The 17342-nt window shown below is 36.3% G+C and overlaps 1 protein-coding gene across 1 annotated transcript in view; it reads left to right on the top strand.

The window, feature by feature from the left end:
• VRK1 (VRK serine/threonine kinase 1) overlaps window positions 1–17342 on the top strand; it is a 33557-nt gene that overhangs the window by 13891 nt on the left and 2324 nt on the right. The window contains exons 8-9 of the mRNA XM_007470585.1: window positions 361–539; window positions 13888–13978. Of these exons, the coding sequence (XP_007470647.1) occupies window positions 361–539; window positions 13888–13978 (270 nt within the window). The remainder of the gene's footprint in view (window positions 1–360; window positions 540–13887; window positions 13979–17342) is intronic.

Raw genomic sequence — 17342 nt, forward strand, 5'->3', positions numbered from 1 at the left:
GGGATCTCCCCGGACCAGGGCACGAACCCGTGTCCCCTGCATCGGCAGGCGGACTCTCAACCACTGCGCCACCTGGGAAGCCCTTTTGTATATATTTAAATGTTAAGCATGTCTTCTGTCTTACTATCTCACAATTAAAAAATGTTTTTTACGTTGTTTCTCAAAATACGTTTTTTATTTGACTTATCTGACAGTTCTTGAATTCAAAAGCATACTTTCCATCGAAGAAGTGATTGAAAAAAACATGTTTAACAAGCTATACATTTGCATTCTAATTTTAGTATAACCATGTATCATTTTCTTAGAAAAGTATGTTGTATTTATGAAAAAAATTACAAAATAATTGTGTTATTCTTTTAGATGAAATTGCTAAGTACATGGAAACAGTGAAATTACTGGATTATGCCGAAAAACCTCTTTATCAAAAGTTACGAGATATTCTTTTGCAAGGACTGAAAGCTATAGGAAGTAAGGATGACAGCAAGCTGGACCTCAGTGTTGTGGAGAATGGAAGTTTGAAAACAAAAACAATAACAAAGGTGAGTTTTGTTACTGAATTTTCCTTTGGGCGTCTGTGACTATAATTGCAACAAGTATTAATTTTAGGTAAGAGGACCAGTAGCTCAGTAAAGAAAATAATAACAGATTGCTACGCAATTAAATATTTTTCATCATTACGTAAAAGCAAACTCTTTATGATATGGAAAAATATGTAGAAGGTGGTAGAAAAATGAATATTTATGTGTTTCTTATGTCCAGTAGCAAGTTAGGAAATTCCTGAAGAGATTCTAACTCAGGATACTAATGTCTGGCAGAGGGATTTGGGCGGGACACTCAATTCATAGTCTGTGTGTTCTTTTCTCCGACGTCACCCCTTAGGGTTGATCTTCTCTTTCACTTTTCCCTTGTTCATTGGTGTGGTCCAAGTATTTACTATTTGAAAATTGGTTTTGAAAAATTACCATTTGAAAATTACATTTGAAAGTTTCCTTGTTTGTTGTCGTGTTATGTTTCCCATTTGAACATTATTTTGCTCTTTACAGAAATCTCATTATGTAAAGCTGTGTATCTGTATATAAGGGAATTAATTTTTTGGAAAGAAATGTTAAATAGTAAACTTTATGGTAGAAATATTGCACAGGCATGTAAATAACTCCTGGTGTCACTTTAAAATTCAGATTTTGCAGGTATACATCAACTTATTGGTTATTTTTAATAATTATTGACCAACTTAATTTCCTTTTTTTTTTCTTTTTTTTTCTTTTTTTTTTTTTTTGCGGTACACGGGCCTCTCACTGTTGTGTCCTCTCTGTTGCGGAGCACAGGCTCTGGACACGCAGGCTCAGCGGCCATGGCTCATGGGGCCTAGCCGCTCCGCGGCATGTGGGATCTTCCTGGACTGGGGCACGAACCCGTGTCCCCTGCATTGGCAGGCGGACTCTCAACCACTGCGCCACCAGGGAAGCCCTTAATTTCCTTTTTAATCTGAAGTTGTTTACTAAAATGTGCTAGTTGCTTTTACATGGGAAAGGAAAACTGCTTTTAGAAGAAAAATATTTTTTTACATTATTGACTGCTTTAATTGTCTTTAACTCTGTAAATTCCAGTAGATTCCTTTGGAAATCTTATATTCCAAACTATGAGATAAACTCGAGTTAAAAACAGATGTTCTCCCTTTAAAATAAGAAGCAGCATATTAAAAGAACTTACAAAGGAGATAGGAATTTTGACATTGAATCATGAATTTGACTTTTTTGGCTAATAGTAGGTCTCTGTAATTTCATCACAGAATCTGAAATTATACATATGCATCTATATATACATCTTTTTGCTTTCATAAGTTTTGTCTTAATTGCACCTGCTCCATTTTTGTGGTCAACAACCATGTGGAAAGCCATATCCATCTTTAAGTGAAGAGGATAAATGGAAGGCTGAGTGGAATTTTTCAGTAAGGTGGTAAACTTACAGTTTGCATGCACGTATAAACATACAGCATGCATCTTCTTGCTCAGGACAGATTTTTGTACGTTAATATTTATAGCTGGCTTCTGTAGTGTTTTTCTCTAAAATTTTGCTGATTGAAAAGTAAAGATCTCTGTTGAGGTAAGAACTTGTCCAGTACCATTCCCCTTTCCTTTGCAAATCACTGTTGTTTGTACCTACATGCTAGAGAAAATTTGGTTTTCTACGGGTTGGCTGACTTTACAGCTAAATAGGTCAGTCTGCTGCAGAGCTAACATCTGTGACCTTATAATTCTCTTGTGTCCTTGGGTAGTTCAGAAAGCTGGAAATTTCTTGTTAGATCATCCCCTACATGTATAAAGCTTCATTTAGGGGGAGAAAATGAATAAAAAGCTGAACTGTTAGATTTCCTTCATTAGTTTGCTGCTTTTTTCCCCCTCAGAGCTGATATAGGACAGTTTTTGTATTAAAAAGAAATTAATAAAAGTTAAGATTAGGTAAGATCATGAAGCTCCTTGATAACCATGTAACTGTAGGTGAGTTGTTAATTTTGTTGGCCTTTTGTTTTTTGTTTGTAAAGTGAAAGAGTTGGACCAGAGCAGGTTTTTTTTTTTTTTTTAAGCTTTCTTTCTTTTTCTTTTTAAAGCATCAGAACATTTTCTTCAAATAAATTGTAAATACGCCACAGCTAAAACAGATAAGAGCAGAGCTCCGTCCAACTTTTCAGTCTGGGGGCTCCCAACAAGAGAAAGCTCTCTTCTTTGAGAAATTAGTATTCGTTCTCTTTTTTAGGAAGGAGTATAGAGTTGAGATTCTTTTTTTGCTCTGGTTACTGGGAAGTTCAGAGCTGAATATAATGCTTCATCATAGAAACTGTATTAATCCTTATAATTGCATACTTGCTCCTTCTTTTCCTCTGTCATAATTTTTTAAAACTTTAAAATAAAAGTATATGTTCTTTGTATTTAGGACACTCATATCTCTGAAAGGGATAAGTGTAATCAATTCAATATGTATTTCTCTTTATATTCCTAAGAGATATGGTAAAAAACCTATAAGAATTGGTCGACAGTGGAATGAAGCAAGCTTTCTATCCATGTTTTTACAGCCATGCTTGATTATGGTATAGTAAATTGGGAAGCTATCATGAAATATGAATGTATCCACTTTGAACTGTTTTTAGTCTCAATAACCTAAGAGGAGTACTTAAAGCACAGAATTTGGGGATGACATAAATCTGAAGTAGAAAGACACTAAGTATCACCATGCCCTTAAAAATCACTGTTAAGTAAATAATAAATAAATTCCTGCTGGCACTCAGCCTGGAACATGGTACAAAGAGTTGAACAAGAGCGGAGAAAGGTCTTCCAGTGCACATCAGTGGCCCTGCAGCTCCTCTGGTGGACAACTTCCTATCTCTTTGAGATGGTCACACCTAATGTAGTATTAAATTTATACCATGTAGCCTATAGTTAAGGTCAGATTGCCCCAAATCTACCATCTAAATTTGGTGAAGATCTGTCTAGCTGTTTTTGCGTTATAGAATGATAGAAACTGTATTTTAATTATATAAATTTAGATTGTTGCAGTTGATACATTTCTTTCTGTTTTTTAATGGTAGTTTAGCCTTAGTTCTGGATCTACGTGGATTCAGTGTTTACTAAGAATTCCTTTCCTTAGATACCCCATTATTGAGTTCTTTATTTTGAATCTTGTCTTATTTGGTTGGATTTTGTCAAGTATTTTTTTCCCTAAATTTTTGAGTGAGATTATGACATATGTACAGAAAAGTGAACAAATAATTGTGGAATTTGAACTTCACAAAGTGAATGTATGCATTTAGACGTCACCCAAATCAAAATATGGATCATTGCAGAAACCCCAGAAACCTTTCTCATGCTCTACTCCCAGCCATTACCCCTTCAGTAAGAGTAACCAATTTTATGACTCCTAACACCATAAATTAGTTTTGCTATTAAAGAAAAACATAGTAGTAGCACCATACGTTTTCTACACTTTTGTGTCTTTCATTCATTTGTATTTCTTTATTTTTCTTTTTGAATTTTATTTTATTTTTTTATACAGGAGGTTCTTATTAGTTATCTATTTTATAAATATTGATGTATACATGTCAATCCCAGTCTCCCAATTCATCACTCCACCACCCCCTCCCCCGCTGCTTTCCCCCCTTGGTGTCCATACATTTGTTCTCTACATCTGTGTCTCTATTTCTGCCTTGCATTTCTGAATTTCCTTGCTGTCACAAGTAACAAAAGTCTTTTTATTCTTGTGTAGTACTCCATTATATGACTATATCATTATTCATTTATCCCTTCTGCTCTTGGATGTTTGCATTGTTTCCAGTTTTTGGTGATTGCAATAATGCTGTTAAGAACACTCTTATAAATTCTTTTGGGAAACATATATAATTATTTCAAGTTTGGTGTATACATAGTAGAATTCCTGGGGCGTAGGGATTACGTATACTTAGTAGCTTTAGTAGATACTGCCAAGCAATTTGCCCAGTTTACTCTCCCACAGCAGCTTATGAGAGTTCCAGTTGCTCACTGACATTAGCTATTGCATTATGTTGAATTTTATCTATTTTGGTAGATGTTTACTAGTATTTCTTTATGGTTTTAATTTGCTCTCCTTGAGAATATTGATTTTGAACACCTTTCCATAGCCTGTCAGTCTTTTTTTTTTTTTTTTTTTTTGCGGTACGTGGGCCTCTCACTGTTGTGTCCTCTCCCGTTGTGGAGCACAGGCTCCAGACGCGCAGGCTCAGCGGCCATGGCTCACAGGCCTAGCCGCTCCGCGGCATATGGGATCTTCCCGGACCGGGGCATGAACCCATGTCCCCTGCATCGGCAGGCGGACTCTCAACCACTGTGCCACCAGGGAAGCCCTCCTGTCAGTCTTGATTATCCTTTTTTGGTGAGGTGCATTTCAAGTGTTTTGTCCATTAAAAAAAATTGGGGCTGTCTGCTTTCCTTTCATTTGCAGAGTTAAGCATGTTGTATATATATACAATATATGTATTGCACTTTTTTTTTTTTACAGTCTGTGATTTATCTTTTCACTCTCAATATGGTATCTTTTGATGAACAGAAGTTCTTCACTTTAATTAATCATAATTTATCAGGTTTTTGTTTGTTTATGGCTAATGCTTTGTGTATTCTATTTTAGGAAAATTTTGTCTACCTCAAGATCATGAAGACAATCTTTTGTCAAGAAATTTTATCTTTTTCATTTAGGTCTACACTTTAACAGAAATTGATTTTGCACATGGTGTAAGTCGGTGTTTATTTACCCCCTGTGGATATCTAGTTGATCTGAACTATTTATTGAAAAGATTATAATGTCCCCACAGCATGTAGCTGTTTTTCAGGTAACCATATGTGTTCGGGTCTGTTTCTGGACACTCTGTTCTGTGCCATTGGCCTGCTCATCTGTATTTGGGTCAGTGCCACACTGTTTGAACTACTGGCTTCATAATGATATTTGATAGTATAAGTTCTCCAACTTTATTCTTCTTTAAGATTGTCTTTGCTGTTTTTGGCTCTTTGACTTGACATATAAATTTTAGAATCAGCTTATTAATTTCCACAAAAATTCTTCTGGGATTTTGATTGAGATTGCACTGACTGTCGTTTTGGGAAAAACTGACATCTTCACAGTATTCTTTTCTGTTCCATGAATATGGTATACCCCTATATTTATATAGGTTCTTTCATTTATCTCAGTGACGTTTGTAGTTGTCTCTGACTATATAGAGATCATATACATCTTCCATGTCTAACTGCTTAATTCTTAGTCTATTTCTTTTTATCATCTGTAATCATCCCACACCTTTCCTTCATGTCATTTAGTTGTCAGCTCAGTCTGCTGTTTTTCAATGTTTCTAATATACTTATAAGTTCTGTAATGATTATTTTTCTATTTATTAGCTATGCATTTCCTTGTTTATTCTGGGTTTTTAAAAATTATCATTTCTCATTTCCTCAATTTTTTAAATCTTTTTTTTAAGCCTCCAATGCATTTTATAAAATTTTCTTTTTGGGGGGAGGACTGTGTTTTCTTTCAGAGTGGAGTCTTCAGCTATTTTTTGCATGTTATGACCTGGGAGGGCACCACACCACAAGTGCCTCAGGTGATTCTAATGTAGATGAAAGGCAGGGGTGGCATCCTTGGCTGCATATTAAAATCACCTGGGAGCTTTTATAAATCCCATTGTCTGGATTGCACCCCAGACCAATTAAATCAAAAGCTTTGGGGGTGGACCTGAGCCTCAGGATTTTTAGGTGATTACATTGTACAGACATAGTTGAGAACCACTGCAAACCAAAATTTGAGTTACCTTGGAATTCTAGCTTCTCTGTAGAAAACAACCCTTTTGCAAATAGGCAAAGCAGATATTGGGCATTTAAGTCTAAAAGACTTTAAATAATAGTACTTATCAGCCACATGACCAATGTATGTATGTAGGCAATTATTCACACATGCCATGTTGCGATCTTTATTGTAAGAGATATAGAAGGAAATTTGGCATCATATAAATGCCTCGAATGGTACCCAGGGGAATTTATTTTTTGACATAGCAAAAAGATATGCTTATAAGATGTGTTCAAAACTTAGATCACAAAGGACAGTATTAGAGCAGGATTCCCTTTTTCTTTGATATCATGACTAGTTTTTAGGAATGATGTTAAACATTTGTGTGAGTTTCTGTTTAATAAGGGATACATGTTTTTAAAGCTGTCTTTCTGTGGAAATGATGTTATCTATCTTGCTCATAAGATTGTTGTGTGGGTTAAATGAGATTTAAAAAGTGTTTAGAACAGTGATGAACACATAATAAGTAATCAGTAAATGTTAACTGCAATATTATTGTTAATGCTGTTGTGTCACTGACTTTACATTTTCTCAAGTCTTTCTGGTTTCTTGATGTCAAGAAAATAGCAGAACATTTTCATTTGAATCTTTTGAACTAAGATCATACATCCTTAAAATGTATGAAATAGAGTATATTGGGCAGATGTGAATGAAGACTGGCTTACATTCACTTGGTGAGTATGTGTGTTCAAATTGATTGTTTTGAATAGTAAATGATGGGGAATTGGTAAAAGTTGATTTTGCAACAAAGACAAGATGGTAATTACTGTGAAATAAAGGTTCCAAAATGCAGCTCCATAACTTACTCATATTAAAAATGGATAAATCACATTAATGAGTTTGAAGTTAACTTTTTTCATTGAAGCTGTTGATTGATACTAAAGGACCATAGGTAGTTGACAAAGCAGAGGACTTCTGAGTGCCAGAGAATTCTGTGTTCACTGTTTTCTACCTGTGTGTTTAGGAAGTATGTATTTTGTGGACATAGCCTTATTGGGGGGAGGTCAGGCAGTCTGTTTTTAATAGGAACTCTAATGTAGCTTGGTTTATTTTCTAAGAAACTTGCTCAAGTGTGGCTTGAGAGCGTTTAATTTCCCACTAGTACATACATAGGGTTTCGTTTTCATTGAAATACGTATTTTTGTAAATATTGGCCTCTTTATTTTGCAGTGTTATAGCTTCAGAGTCTTGTGCTTTTAATTCTTAAGTTTGAAAATTCTCCAGGGGACTTGATGGTGCTCGGTGCTGGTAATAGAATATCAACCCTTCAAACTTTAGGTTATCATTGAACATTTATGTATTGATAGTATTTTGTAGTCTGTCAATATTAAATTATTTTACATATACTTTACAGCACTGATATGAGATATATCTGCTTACAAATGATGAAAGTGAAATTCAGAAGAGGTTAGATGACTTGTCCAGGGCCATGCAACCATTAATTATTATTATGCATTTACATAGCTTTTTTCCTCAGAGGAGCTCAAGGCACTTAAAAATCTCCTAGTGATTTTAGGTATAAAATATTAAAGACAATTAAACCATAACTAGCTACCCATTTGCCTCTCTCCATAAGTTACCCTTGAAATACCTTAACTTTGCTAAAAAGTTTGATATTAATGGTACAGGTCATGGAACCTTCAGAGGAAAATAAGCATGAAGAAGTGTCATACTAATTCCAACATAGAAGAGAATGCAGTGACCCATTAGTCTTTAGACCTTTGTTTATTGAATCTCTGGAAACATCTCTCAGTTGTTAAGTGGCTACAGGTTTGATCGTATTGGAAGTTTCGTGGTCCTTGTGATATGAATGATATTAGAGTCACGAAAGGCCATTGTTGCCAACTTTGGAAGGTGGATTTACTGTTTTCAGAAGTGCTGTTGGGAGACCGTTCCAGTCCGTGATTGCCATTATTTCATGAAAATTTGATGAGAGTCAGTTCTCAGTCATGTAGTGCTCCTGAAGATCATGTGACCAGGTTCAACTTTATTTCAGCTCATTATCTCCTCAGTGGCTGTGTTTTTTCTAGGAGGATGGGTGATGGTAGGGCTGTGAAGCAGCTTGTTTCTAGATCCTCAGTAGGCCCAACTTCAGAAGGGGCACACATTCGCTCCAGATAAGCAAGTAGACAAATACGCCTACTTTGTGAAAGCAGTGCTTTTGCTAAAAAGTGTGCTGCCCATGGAGCAAGCAGTCAATTCTGCTTGCCACCTAGATGCAGTTTTTTCATTTGTTTATTTATTCTGACAGAGTATACAAATGCATCGTTATCATTTGCTAACTCATGAGTTAGCAATAATCTTTGGTGCACCATTTTCAGATAATTACAGCAAATTCTTCATTCTTCATGGCATAAGAGTGGGAAAGCTTGAACTAGTGAAGGACATAGGTATTCCACATTTTGTTAGTCATGCTTTTTTTTGCTAAACCCCCAGACCTGCTAATAAATGGTAAAATTACTTGAGTAATATGTTAATTATTAACTACCTTCGGAATAGATAATTAAAAATGTGGACAGGAGAGATATCTAAATTTAAACAACAAAATCAGAGTTTGGCCATGCACTCATGCCTGTGTTACATTTACAGATGGATTGATATTTCACAGAATGAAATCCCACGTGTGTGGGATTACATTGGTCACTTACTCAAAAAGACTCATTTACGGAACTCTGAAATGACTTCTTATAGGGCTTACATAAATGCAAATAGTTTTAGAAATTTAACTTGTGTGTGCTTAATGTTTTTATAAAAGCTAAAATTACTCTTTTGCTTTAACGATTTGTTAGTGTCTGTTTTTCTCCATGAGAATGAAGCCTGAAACAGTGCCCGGCACACAGTAGGTGCTTAGAAAATACATGATGGGATTCCTACCTCTGTTCCGATAGAATCAGGGTTACTGTGGAAGGAAATTGTAGTGTGCGTTTTTCTTATCGCAGCCTTTACCATGGAAACTTGTTTAAAATAATAAATCACTTCAGTGTATCGTAACAGTTTTTTAGACCATTCTTCAAATTCATCTCTCATTTAAGTCACTTACTCACTTCCTGACCCACTTCCCATCTTTTCATCTGTTCTCCTTTCAGTTGTGTCTGACCTTTTCCTGGTTTTTCTCAAAACATTTCTGTAATTACTTAATGTCCATTTAAACATTACACAGTTTTTGAGGGGCTTTGGTAAAACACATAGTCTTCTCTTTATTACTACAATAGTAGTGGACTAAGTTGCTCAGCAGGTGCAGACCCCTAGATATTTGTGTATGTGTAAGGTACATAATAGCACGTGGGGAAAACCCCAGTCCTTGCCCTCCAGGAGTGTTCAGTGTGGGAGAGAAGAAAAGTAGAGTGTGACCCTGGGCTTGCCAAGTACACATGTATGTATGTGTGCGCTAGCTCTCTAGGAAGGGATCCGTCACAACGAAAGCACAACGGCTGGAAACTGCCACTTTACACCCAAAAGTCCCGTGGGGGGCAGCGTGGTTCTGTGGAAAGAAGTTCTAATAAGAACCAGGAGCCCTTAGCTCTTGTCTTCTCACCACCACCAGCTAGAAACACTGAGCAGCTTCTCCCAGCTTGCTTTTGTCCCAGCCTCAGTTTTTTCTGTCTAGATAGGGAAGTTTAACTAAAATCCACTGGTTTTGTAAATACTGTGGTGTAGCACATAAGTTTCTTTACCTTCGTAGAAGATATGTCCTTTTTCTTTTTAGTTACCACTGAGTAACAAATATTCTATTTTTGGTTACTATTAAGGAATGTAATAGTAATTTTTAAAGGGTATACATTTGCATGATGATTTCAGTGGCCTTAATCAAATAAGTCCAATAAGATTAACTGCGTATTGCAGTCTCATGTTTGTGTTTAGAGTTCTTTATTCTTTGACACACACACGTGCAGTACCATTTAAACATTTTAGGCTGTACCTTCTAAGTTTCTATAATGAACATTCATGACTTTTGTAATAAGGGGGAAAAAACCAACAACAGTTCTTCAGTACCCATCTCCTTTGATGCAAGCATGAATCTGATTGGTTTCTCTTAGATGTTGTTGAAAGCATTTAGAGGGTATCTTTGGATGTTTGAGTTGGGATGCGAAGAATTGTCTTTGGTTTTTTGTTTTTTTTTTTCTTTTTTTTTTTTAACATCTTTATTGGGGTATAATTGCTTTACAATGATGTGTTAGTTTCTGCTTTATAACAGAGTGAATCAGTTATACATATACATATGTTCCCATATCTCTTTGTCTTTGGTTTTTGTCTCTGAAGACTTTTATTCTTTTTTCCGTTAAAACAGCTTTAAGTCTGTAACTAATCTCCAGTCAGTGTTTAGATTGTTAGTAAATTATCAGTCCGATGCATCTCGCTGATTTGTCTTCCTGTTTCTAAATTGGAAGTGAGAAGCTGCTAATTTAACTAAGTTTTAGCCTAGCATATCTGAGCACTGCAAAAATACAATGTGTAATATATACACTAATGCCCTTTAAAATAAACCTAGTTTTTAAAGATATTTTAGCCATGCTGAATTAAAGGAAAACTCTGTCCTAACTTTATGAATTATTCTTGTGTGTCATGCAATATTTTGATTTCATTTATAAATGTAAATAAAGGCACCTGTGAGACCTGGTATGGCATATGACAAAATCAGACATTAATGCACTTTGTGAAGCCATTTTCTGTTTAAAGAGAACCAAACTATGTACTATTTGAAGCCTAAAAAGTTGTCAAATAACAAAATGAAGCATTTGGTGATATCAGTAGAAAGAAGCTGGCAGCAAATTGTTTGGAATTTTACTCATCGCCTTATGCAATGAATAACAGACTTAGATATTCTTTAACTTGAGGGTTGTTGTTAATTGGTCTTAGTCTGTAGACTGTTGGTCCTTTCTATCCAAACTATTGATATATACATTGTCAGAAAAGTTGGGCAAGAGATACCCAACTGAAGTGTGGATTAATGAAATTCAGTGCTTTCCCCAGTACATACTGCTGAAATACAGGTGTTTCTTTTGTTGGTTGAATACTGTCTGATTTTCATTCCTATGTAATTTACCTGCACGGAGATTAAGAAAGCTCCTTTTTATTAAATAAGCTTGAAAACAAGATGAATGCACTAGGTTCTTAGGTAGAACATATTGGATAGCTCCCTTTATAATGAGCATTTAAAAATCTGTCCTCCTAAAGCTGGAAAATGCATTCTCTCCTGTATGGAAAGCAATATAGTACTGAAATATTCCTCCTTAATTTTGGTCCGAACGAACAAAAGTGTCTGTGTTTATTCCTGCCTAATGCATCACAAATCTGCTGACATGCTAACCTTGGAGTCTTGGCTGGCGTTAATCAGGCCTGTGCACCGGCAGGAAAGATGTACCTAATGTACTCCATCAGTGCAGTTTGCATATGGAAGTTCTCACAGGGGAGCTGCCCTGTGCCAGCTGAGGGTTACCTGCCCACTGCAGTTATTGTATGTAATTATCGAACCAATCTGTTCAGCCCAGCAGGGTTTAGATAGTAATCATGAAGCAACACTTTGGAAAAGAAAGATGTAAGGCACTCTCCCCTTCTCTCATCAGTTATATGAAGTTACAGCCACTCTTCCAGCTATTTTTGAGAAGTAATAACCTCCATGTACAAATCTGCTAAATGAATGCCTTTGAAAGTTTTTTAAGGTTTAGTTAAGATGTTATGTTTATATACGTGAAGCATTTTCTTCAGGACCATGATGGGAATCTCTGAGGTTTAATCTTTCCACAGCCACCGTAAGAGTATTTTGAAACAGTGGGATTAACTGTAATACACAGATAATAACAGTTCTGACCATTCGGAGGTTTTAACATAACGTGGCTTGAGTAGAGTTGTGCTTTCCCATGTAGTTCTCTTTGGAACAGAACCCATGGTTGCCATTAGGCAAAAGAACAATGTCCTGTCAGCAGATATTATACCCTTTTTTTTTTTTTTTTTTTTTTTTGCGGTACGTGGGCCCTCCCGTGGGCCCTCTCACTGTTGTGGCCTCTCCCGTTGCGGAGCACGGCCTCCGGACGCGCAGGCTCAGCGGCCATGGCTCACGGGCCCAGCCGCTCCGTGGCATGTGGGATCTTCCCGGACCGGGGCACAAATCCGTGTCCCCTGCAACGGCAGGCGGACCCTCAACTGCTGCGCCACCAGGGAAGCCCTATTATACCCTTTTATAGCAGTACACAAAATGGCCTGAAGTGAGGAAAATTCTTAGGCAAAGTTTAACTTAATATTGTTAGGAAAATATAAATGAGGACATTCTGATGTGTCGTGAATCTGTGAAATTTGCGAAGTATCAGATGATTTCCTAAATGCTGCAGACTTATTGTAGGCATCCTAGTGAAGTAATGAATTCTGATGTAGATTTTAACACATTTAAATTTGAGATAACATGGAATAAAGTTGTATGAAAAGTGCAAAGTTTTCAATTCCTTACTAATGTCCTTCTTTAGTTATACCTACCTATAGAGATGTTAAGTATTTTAAAACTTTACACAGGACTGAGCTAGTTAGGAAATGTTGTAGTGATAGAAAGTAAGAAAAAGAAATTGTATGAACATTTGGGAAGAATGGATGGTGACAGAACGTAGGCATTAACTCCTAAGTAACACTCAACTAGAAAAATATGTAGAAAATAGGAAAGGCCTGAGAGAGTGGTGGAAAATCCAACCTGTTTTTGAGATTCTAGCAGAGCTTTGTACTTTTAAGACTCTTTTACAGTAAGGTTTATGGCCCTCTTAAACTTTAAGTTAGAAAATATTTATTGGAAGTTTGCCATTATTGATCCACAGAATTTCCCCATCAGTTTAGAGGGCATAACCACTGATGCAGTACATGGGCCAGGCACATATTTTCCTATTTATCAAGTACATTTACCCCACCCTACACATGCAGCGTAAAATGGGAAAAATAAGTATCATTGGCCTGAGCAAGTGTCAGCTTTCAAAGAGAGTTTCTGTATGATCAGTCCTGATGGTTACAACGTGGCTTTCAATAATAAATTATATGAGGCATAAAAAGTTAGAGGTGGATATAAGAAGTATACCCACTTCCAGACTAACTGTATAGTTGAAGGTTCCCTTAATCCCCTTTTCTTTCACCCCCCGCCCCTTTCCTTAGGTGACCCCCACCATGAAGTTGTGTGTATTCTTCCTGTATGTTTTGACACACGCACACGTATAGATTCATATGTATATGCTAATATCTGATAAGTTTGTATATTTTCTTTTTTTCTTTTTTTTTTTTTTTGGGTACGCGGGCCTCTCACATCACTCTCGTGGCCTCTCCCGTTGTGGAGCACAGGCTCTGGACGCACAGTCTCAGCAGCCATGGCTCATGGGCCCAGCCGCTCTGCAGCATGTGGGATCTTCCCAGACCGGGGCACGAACCTGTGTCCCCTGCATCGGCAGGCGGACTCTCAACCACTGCGCCACCAGGGAAGCCCTGTATATTTTCTTAATTGACCATCATGCCACATCTTTTTCTTTTTCTTTTTCTTTTTTTTGTTTAATTTTTATATGTAAGAAGAGAAAGAAAGAACTAGAGCAGAGCACACAACCTGGTGTTGAAGATATGGAATGCTCAGATACACAGACACAAGAGGCCATACAAACCCGTAAGTTGAACAGTCTTGCCTATTAGCTCTTTTCTTATATATAATAAACACAAATTTCATTTCCTCCCACTGAATAAGGGGTTAACTGTTTGGGTCATAACATTCTCATTTTATAATTAAAAAAATGTAGGAGAAGATGTTATATTTATACAGTATGTATCACAATGTCCTTTGTTCACATTGTGTTATTTACTATAATCATGTCTACAATAATCATGAAGTTGAGACCAGGAGTTACTCTCATTTTGCAGATATGGAGCCCAAGACACAGAGCATTTAAATGACAGAACTGTTGTGAAAGGGTTAGCCTTAGAGACCAGAACTCTTACCTCTCAGGCTACTATCTCTCCGGTTCTCCACACTTACCACCGAACTCTGGGCGTGAGAGGGAATGTCAGGAGTCAGGTGGTTAGTACGTGGCTTACTGCAGAGTCCGCCAACTCTTCTTTTCTCTCAGCAAGTTGGGATGCAAGGAATTAAAGCCTTGAATCATCACTTCCCAAAGGTCTTGAAGCAAAAAGCAAGGTATAAAGTCATTTCTTCAATGGCTCATGTACTGGTGCTGAAGGCACTTCTAGTATGGAATAGTTCCAGAAGTGACATTAGCAAAGGCAGCATCTGCAAAGGGCAAGACTAGGTTGGACTTTGGTCTGGTTAATAAATGGCCGGTCTGTGGTGTGTAGGCACACCTGTGGGGCTCAGAAGATGGGAAAATGTGTTCCAGGTTTCATGAGAGATGGTTTACTTGCCTCAGTGAGGAGAGATTCAGAGCTGGCTACAGTACCACTTCCACCCCCCGCCAGATATCTCTTCTATCTGTCTGCCTTTTATTTATTTATTAGTTTATTGGTCCTGAAATATTTCTGATTTCTAATAGAAAAGGCTTATTTTTGGTAAAAATTTCATCAAAGTATAAGTGCCCAGTAGAGTTAGGCCAGTGATGTATTTTTACCTTCCCTTTGACAGTGATAGCCATGCATGTGTGCGGAAGGCAAAAATTGACTTTCAAAGAGAATCATCTTCATCCTGATTTTATTAACATTTTCTTCATTATATATTATGGATAGTACGTCCTTAGGTTTATCTGAATTTACCCAAGGGAATCCTTGGGATAGCTGAAGAGCGAGTGTATAACGTCACTCTGGAAGCTAAAGGTTTTGAAATAGTCCCCCTTACTTTTCTGCTGCCGTCTTCCATTCCCTCCTGTTTTTGTTTTTTTCCCCCTTCCTCCCCTGTCTTGTTCATTCTGTTACTAGGGGAGTCCCGAGGAGCAGCACATCAAAGCATGTCTCAGCCAGAGGCGGCAGCAGTGGCTGTGGCAGTGAGTGGGAGCAAAGTTAAGGAGCATTTATGAAGATAGAGTAATATTCTTACTCAAAAAAATCCCTTACATTTTAAAACGGGAGATTTTATTTAGGAAAGGGCTTACATTGTTACAGTAAGGTTGATATCCATTTAGACCAAAGCCAGTTCCCAGCTGTGCATAGGGAAGACTCATGCGTCTCCTCATGCCTAGAGGTCATTTGTTATCCGAACTTTACTTAGTGAGCATCAGAGGTATTTGTTTTGATACATACGTGATTTTAAATTTGACTGTAATTACGAAAAATGTTTCTTATACCTAAAATTTTAATTTAAGGTCCTTATACCGATGGTTTTTACTGTGAGAAAATATATTAGTATTTTTGTTTTATTTATTAATGACAAAAGAAGAGAGTAGACCCCATCACTAATTTAAGGAGAATAATCCAGATTTCTTTTTGATATTAAAAAATGAAGACAAAAAATAATCAAATTCTCTTTTATTCATATAAACTCTAAATTGCTTTAATTAAATACTGTTCCAATTGTAATTCTTTTTTCCCCCCTAAAGTATAAGGCTAGTTAAGGTATTTTACTACCTAAATATTCATAAATGAGAGAAATATTACCTGAGATAGTAAAATGTTACTGCTTCTAGCAAAGAAAACTAAAGCAATCCAAGGGTTCATGAAAATGTATGTTTTTGTATTCATCAGTTTAAAGTAACCTGAATGAGAAGGCACATTATTACATTTCAAGTTTTTTAAAGAAATATATAATTCAGTGAATTCTGTGTTTTAGAGCTTTAAGATTTTGCGTCAGAAACATGTTTCAAGAATGGTCACCTCTAACAGCTGCTTTAGAAATGTCAGTTTCTTCATTAACAATTTTATTTTCAAACACGATTTATGGTTTACGTATGGTAAGAGATTTTTCTCACTGTGTGATCTCTCAGAATGCTGTGCCTAGCAAAATGGGAGCAACTTTCTTTTAATATCTATTGAGACCATTTAAAAAACGTGTATAATTTTCTCCATACACCTAAACTCATTTTGACTAGCTGGGGGTCTATTGTGTAAGAACACATTCTGAAAGCTTTCAAAATGTGTCTTGTGTAGGTTTTCTCAAAGAAAGAGAGGGGTGACGGGGTCGTTTTCAAGAAGAACAGAGGCCTCTAATCCTTGTAGTTTTATGCAAGGCATGATTTTTACCAATTGAGAAAATTTGGTAATTTGCTCCAAGTAATTTTTTTCCCCACAAAATGATAAACCTTTAAAAACCACACATATTCTGGCATTTCAAAACCTGGCCAGTATTTCAGAACTGTACTAAAAATTAGTTAATACAGCCATGATATTTATGGCCAGTATACTTTGTCCCTACCGTTCATACAACAGACAGAACTCAACAGCCTACTCTTGGTGTTGTTTTTGAAGTACCTTGGATTTTGGACCATTCTTGAGGATTCTTTGAGGAAAGCATGACTTATGTTTACCCCTTGAATAGTTACGGTCTAGTCAAGAAAGATATTTTTAAGGCACCCTACAAAGAAATTTCCCACTTGTTTTTTTCCTTCTGCATTATAAAATCATAGAAGAGTATCCCAACCTTGTATATTTTATTTTTCAAATATTAAGTTTTACACATTAGTCTTATGATTGGGCCTTTTACCACTAGTAAAGTATTATGAAAATGAGTATATATTTTACCACTAGTAAAGTATTATGAAAATGAGTATATATTTACTAGTAAAGTATTATGAAAATGAGTATATATGGGACGAGAGGAGAAGTAGATTTTTTTCTGCCACAGTCAGAATTGATTATTAGGAAAAATACTGAATTGATAAAGTCTCTAAGTTGCATAATATGATTATATAATAAGTTGCAGGTGGTGATGGCATTCTTAGTTGCAGTGAAAAACTTTAAATCTAGATTGAATGGGGATAAGCAGTAACGGAATTTAAGAGTAAAATGTCAAATAAGGACGTTAATGAGAATATAGCGATAATTGTTGACTTTAGTGTCCTTTTTTTTTTTTTTTTTTTTTTTTTTTTTTTTTG

This window comes from Lipotes vexillifer, unplaced genomic scaffold (genome assembly GCF_000442215.2).
Source record: "Lipotes vexillifer unplaced genomic scaffold, Lipotes_vexillifer_v1.1 scaffold262, whole genome shotgun sequence".
NCBI classification, from domain to species: domain Eukaryota; kingdom Metazoa; phylum Chordata; class Mammalia; order Artiodactyla; family Lipotidae; genus Lipotes; species Lipotes vexillifer.